Source organism: Osmia bicornis, unplaced genomic scaffold (genome assembly GCF_907164935.1).
Source record: "Osmia bicornis bicornis unplaced genomic scaffold, iOsmBic2.1, whole genome shotgun sequence".
Taxonomy (NCBI): domain Eukaryota; kingdom Metazoa; phylum Arthropoda; class Insecta; order Hymenoptera; family Megachilidae; genus Osmia; species Osmia bicornis.
Window position 1 is genome coordinate 52,137 of NW_025791190.1, and position 6,849 is coordinate 58,985.

A 6,849-nucleotide genomic window follows, 5' to 3' on the forward strand; every position below is an offset into this window, starting at 1 on the left:
TCTGTAGTTCATATAAATTTATTAATATCTTCTATATTTACTATAAGTAAATTAAGATTTTTAGGTTCTTATTTAATAATAATTGCTCATGGTTTATGCTCATCAGGATTATTTTATTTATTAAATTTATGTTATTTAGAAACTCATAGACGTTTAATAATTATTAATAAAGGAGTATTAATTTTTATACCTTCAATATCATTAATATGATTTTTAATATGTTCTTCAAATATAGCTGCTCCTTTTTCTTTAAATTTAGTTAGAGAAATTTTTTTATTAATAAGATTAATAAATTGATTAAGATTATTAATAATTAAGTTATTTTTTTATTGTTTAATTAGATTTATATATTCTTTATATTTTTTTAGATTTATTATTCATGGTAAAAATTTTTTTTATAAAAGTTTAAGTAGAGGAAAATTAATTAATTATTTAATTTTATTATTTCATTGAATTCCTTTAAATATAATAATTTTAAATTTAAAAATTTTTATTTAATTTAAATAGTTTAAAAAAAATTTTGAAGTGTGGATTCAAAGATGTATTAAATACTTTAAATTATTTTAATTATATTTATTTATATATTATTTATATTTATAGGATGATTTTTTTTATTAATGTTAATTATTTTTTTTAAAGAAAAATTAATTATTTTAGAATGAATAATTTATAGTTATAATAGAATAAAATTTTCTTTTTTTATTTATTTAGATTTTTATAGAATAATATTTTTAATATTAGTTTCATTAATTTCAATAGTTGTTTTAATTTATAGAATTTATTATATAAAAGGAGACAAATTTATAAATCGATTTATTATTTTAGTAATTTTATTTGTAATTTCTATATATTTAATAATTTTGAGACCAAGATTTTTAACAATTTTATTAGGATGAGATGGACTAGGATTAATTTCTTATTGTTTAATTATTTATTATCAAAATGAAAAAGCATATAATGCTGGAATATTAACAATTTTTAGAAATCGAATTGGAGATGTGGGAATTTTACTAATAATTACTATAGGAATAATATTTGGAAGATGAAATTTAATGGTTTATAAATTTAATTTATTAATATTAATTTTATTAGTATTAGTAGCTTTTACAAAAAGAGCTCAAATTCCATTTACTTTATGATTACCTGCAGCAATAATAGCACCTACTCCTGTTTCATCTTTAGTTCATTCTTCTACTTTAGTAACTGCTGGGGTTTATTTATTAATTCGATATAATAAATTTTTATTTTTAGATTATTTTAATAAATATATTTTATTAATTTCTAGATTAACAATATTTATAGCAGGTTTAATTGCAAATTATGAATATGATTTTAAAAAAATTATTGCTTTATCAACTTTAAGTCAATTAAGATTAATAATAAGAATTTTAAGATTAGGTTTTTGAGAAATAGCTTTTTTTCATTTAGTAATTCATGCTTTATTTAAATCTTTAATATTTTTGTGTGTTGGAAGATTTATTCATAATTTTAATAGAAATCAAGATATTCGATGTTATGGTGGAATAATATATATTTATCCTTTTAAAACCATAGTATTAATTTTTTCTTTATTATGTTTAATAGGATTTCCTTTTATATCAGGATATTTTTCTAAGGATATAATTATAGAATTAATTTTTTTAAATAAGATAAATTTAATTAGAATAATATTTTTAATTTTTTCTACTATTTTTACTGTATCTTATTCTATTCGATTAATTATATTTATTTTATTTTCTAAAAAAAATTATTATGTAAATTTAATTAAAAAAGAAGGAATTTTAGAAAATTTTTGTATATTTATTTTATTAATTACTATTTTTTTTATAGGATATTTATATTTAAAAATTTTTAATTTAAATTATTTAATTTTATTAACATTAAATATAAAAATTATAGTAATAAAATTAATTTTTTGTGGAATTTTAATTGGTCAATTTTTTTATTTTAATTCTTTTAAAATAAATATAGTAGGTAATTTTATAAGTACAATATTTTATATTGAAAAAATTTATCAATATTATGATATTCCTTTAAATTTAATTATATTATATGAAAATATACATGAAAAAAATTTATTTGAATTTAAAATTAAATTTATTAAATTAAAATTTTATTTATTTAAATATAAATTAGATGAATATAATTTTTTAAGAATATTATTAACAAATTTATTAATAATATTAATTTTTATTATTTTAATTTAAAATTTAAATAGCTTAAAAAATAAAGCATAATATTGAAGATATTAAAATAATTTTATAATTTTTAAATATAATTTTTATAAATAATTAATTATTAATATTATATTGAAATTATAATGTTTTTTTTAAACTATATAAAAATTAGAAATAATAATATATTTATATTAATTATAGAATTAGAAGTTCTATTTAAATTTATTTCTTTAATTGGAATTTAAATTCAATAAATTTATTAACAATAAATTGCTTCTATTTTAGCTTCAATTAAGTTACATATATATATATATATATATATATATATATATGAAGTAATTTTTACAATTAATTTCGACTTAATATTAGATTTTTTATAATCCATATATTAGAAAATTCAATTTAATAATCTATAACTTCATTCAATAAATAAACTAATAATTATAAAAAAAATAAAAATTAATATAATTAATATTAAAAAAATAGATTTAGATTTTATTAAAAAAATAGAAGGTAAAATTAAAATAATTTCAATATCAAAAATTAAAAATAATAAAGTAATTAAAAAAAATTGTGTAGAAAAAGGTAATCGTGAATTTGATTGAGCATTAAATCCACATTCAAATGGGGTAATTTTTTCTCGATTTAAAGGTTTATATATTCTTAGATAAAAATTAATTAATGTTAATAAAAAAATAATAAAAAAAATAAAGCTTAATAAAAATATAATATTTAAAATTATATATATTAAAATTATTTAAGTTTTTTAATTGGAAATTAAATGTAATATAAATTATACTATATATATATATATTAATTTAAAATATTCATCAATAAATTGAAATATATAAAAATAATCATACTACATCTACAAAATGTCAATATCAAGATGCTGCTTCAAAATTAAAATGATGAATAGATGAAAAATGTAAATTAATTAATCGAATAAATGTAAAAAATAAGAATATAATTCCAATAATTACATGTAATCCATGAAATCCTGTAGTTATAAAAAAAATAGATCCAAAAGTTCTATCATTAAAACAAAATGGAGCTTCTAAATATTCAATAAATTGTAAAGAAGAAAAATATATCCCTAAAATAATAGTAATTATTAATGAAATTATTCTTTCTTTATAATTTCTATTTAATAAACTATTATGACTTCAAGTTAAAGAAATTCCAGATGAAATTAAAATTAAAGAATTTAATAAAGGAATTCTAAATGGATTAAATATAATAATATTTTTTGGAGGTCATAATAAACCAATTTCAATTCTCGGTGATCTCATAGAATGAAAATAAGCTCAAAATAATGAGATAAAAAAAAAAATTTCTGAAACAATAAATAAGATTATTCTAAATTTTATTAATTTTATAACTGAAAATGAATGAAATCCTTGAAAGGTTCTTTCTCGAATTACATCTCGCCATCAAAAAAATATTGAAAAAATAAGAATAAAAAAATTAAAAAAAAATAATGAAAAATTTAATAAAAAAAATCATATTACTAATCTTAATAAAAAATTTATTAAATTAAAAGCATTAATAATTGGCCAAGGTCTATTTGTAACTAAATGAAATGGATGATTATAAGTAATTGACATTAATTTTTAGATTCTAAAAAATATAATAAAGAAAGAATTGAAAATACATATGCTTGAATTATAGAAACTGCAATTTCTAAAATTATTAATATATTTTGAAGAATAATTGTAAAAGGTAATAAAATTAAAAATTTAGAAATAAATGTTCCTAAAAGTGTTAATAATAAATGTCCTGCAATTATATTTGCAGTTAATCGAATAGCTAAAGTAAAAGGTCGAATAATATTTCTAATTAATTCAATTATTACTATAAAATTTATTAAAGCAGGAGGAGTATTTATAGGTACTAAATGAATTAATATTATTAAAGGTTTATTTAATCATCTATAAATAAAAAATCCTAATCATGATGAAAGTGCAATAATTAAATTAAATGAAATATGACTTGTTGATGTAAAAATATAAGGAAATAATCCCATAAAATTTCTTAAAGCAATAAAAATTATTAATCTAAAAAAAATTAAAATATTTATTTTATATTTTTTTTTTGTTAAATTTTTAAATTCAGAAAAAATAATTTTAGAAATTAAAATAATTAAAATTTCAAATCGAGACGGGATAATTCAAAATTTTAATGGTAAAATAATAAAAATTAATATTGGTCTAATTCAATTTAAAGAAAAAAATATACTTGTAGTTGGATCAAAAATTTCAAAAAGATTTATTATCATTTTCAATTAAAAATTTTATAAATTTTAAAAGATTTTTTAAGAAAATAAATTTTTATATTAATTGAAAAAAAATATATTTTAAAAATTAATACATAAAAAATTAATAATTCAAAAATTGAAATTAATATTCAATAACTAGGACTTATTTGTGGAATAAAATTTTCATTAAGAGTAAATAAATTTACTATATTTGGTTTAAAAGACCAATTCTTATTTTATTTCAGACACTTAATGATTAATTTAAAAAAATAATTTAATAATTAATTTTAATTTGACAAATTAATGTTATTTTTTAACTAATTTTTTTTAATTTATTTTTTAATTTATTTTTTAATTTTTTTAATTTATTTTTTAAAAATAATTTTTTAAATAGAATTTTTAATTCATTTTAAAAAATTATTATAAGATGTAGATTCTAAAACAATTGGTATAAATCTATGATTTATACCACAAATTTCTGAACATTGCCCAAAAAATAATCCAGGACGAAGAGCAAAAATATTTATTTGATTAATACGTCCTGGGGTAGCATCTCTTTTTACCCCTATCGATGGGACTGTTCAAGAATGAATTACATCAGTAGATGTAGTTAATATTCGAATTGAAATTTTTAAAGGAATAATTAAACGATTATCTACATCTAATAATCGAAAAGAATTATATTCAAAATTTTTATTTATATAAGAATCAAATTCAAAATTATTGAATTCAGGATATTCATATCTTCAATATCATTGATGTCCAATACTTTTTACTGTAAAAAAAATTGGATTTCATAATTCATCAGTAAAATAAAGAATTTTTAAAGAAGGAAAACAAATAAATAAAAGAATAATAGCTGGAATAATAGTTCAAATAATTTCAATAGTATGATGTTTTAAAAGAAATCGATTAATAAATTTATTGTTAAAAATATCTATTAATATAAAAAATGTAATTGAAATAATTATAAATATAAATATTAAAGTAAAATTATGAAATGACATTAAATTATCTGAATAAGGCGAATTAGAATCTTGAAATGAATATATATACCATGAAGAAATTTTTAATAAAAATTTAATAATTTTATATATAGATCTTAAATCTATTGCACTTATTCTGCCATATTAAATTAATTTTTTAAAATTATAGGAATTTCTCTATAAGAGTGATTTATAGGAGGATTATGTATTATTCATTCTAATGCTGTTTGATTAAATTTAAATAAAATTATTCGTTTAGTATATATTCTTTCAAAAATAATATAAATTAAAACAATAACTCTATTTAAAGTAATTAAAGACCCTATTGAAGAAAATAAATTTCAACATATATAAGAATCTGGATAATCTGAATATCGTCGTGGTATCCCTATTATTCCTAAAAAATGTTGAGGAAAAAAAGTTATATTAACTCCAATAAATATTAAAAAAAATTGAATTTTTAATCAAAATTGATTTATAGAAAGTCCAATAATTAATGGAAATCAATGAATGATTGCAGCTATAATAGAAAAAATAGCTCCTATAGATAAAACATAATGAAAATGTCCAACAACATAATATGTATCATGTAAAATAATATCAATAGAAGAATTAGAAAGTATAATTCCTGTTAAACCTCCTATAGTAAAAAGAAAAATAAATCCTAAAGTTCATATAATAGATATATTTATTTTTAATTTAGATCCATGATATGTAGCTAATCATCTGAAAACTTTAATTCCTGTTGGAATTGCAATAATTATTGTAGCTGAAGTAAAATAAGCTCGTGTATCAACATCTAAACCAACAGTAAATATATGATGAGCTCAAACAATAAAACCTAAAAGTCCAATTCTTAATATAGCATAAATTATTCCAATATTTCCAAAAGTTTCTTTTTTTCCTCTTTCATTAGAAATAATTTGAGAAATTAACCCAAATCCAGGTAAAATTAAAATATAAACTTCAGGATGTCCAAAAAATCAAAATAAATGTTGATAAAGAATTGGATCTCCTCCTCCTGTAGGATCAAAAAAAGATGTATTAAAATTTCGATCAAATAATAATATAGTAATAGCTCCAGCTAACACAGGTAAAGAAAATAATAAAAGAATAGTAGTAATAAACACAGATCAAGGAAATAAAGGCAATTGAATATATTTTAAAGAAATATTTTTTATTATAATAATTGTAACAATAAAATTTAATGAACCTATAATAGAAGATAAACCTGAAATATGTAAAGAAAAAATTGCTAAATCAACTGAAGGAGAAGAATGAAATAAATTTGATGATAAAGGGGGATAAACTGTTCATCCTGTTCCAGGACTTGGATTTAAAAAATTTCTTAAAAGTAATAATATTAAAGATGGAGGTAATAATCAAAATCTAATATTGTTTATTCGTGGGAAAGCTATATCTGGAATTC

The 6,849-nt window shown here is 16.7% G+C and overlaps 2 protein-coding genes across 2 annotated transcripts; both read right to left on the bottom strand.

The window, feature by feature from the left end:
- Positions 1-4,828: 4,828 nt before the first annotated feature.
- LOC123988869 (cytochrome c oxidase subunit 2-like) lies at positions 4,829-5,535 on the bottom strand. Its single transcript, XM_046289624.1, is given in 1 exon segment — positions 4,829-5,535. A coding segment is annotated over 1 exon segment (603 nt). The 5' UTR covers positions 5,442-5,535; the 3' UTR covers positions 4,829-4,838.
- A 34-nt stretch (positions 5,536-5,569) lies between these two features.
- LOC123988870 (cytochrome c oxidase subunit 1-like) lies at positions 5,570-6,799 on the bottom strand (the record flags this gene model as incomplete). The annotated part of the gene is given in 1 exon segment (XM_046289625.1): positions 5,570-6,799. A coding segment is annotated over 1 exon segment (1,167 nt), but the record flags the coding sequence as incomplete, so codon positions are not given.
- Between the last annotated feature and the right edge of the window lie 50 nt (positions 6,800-6,849).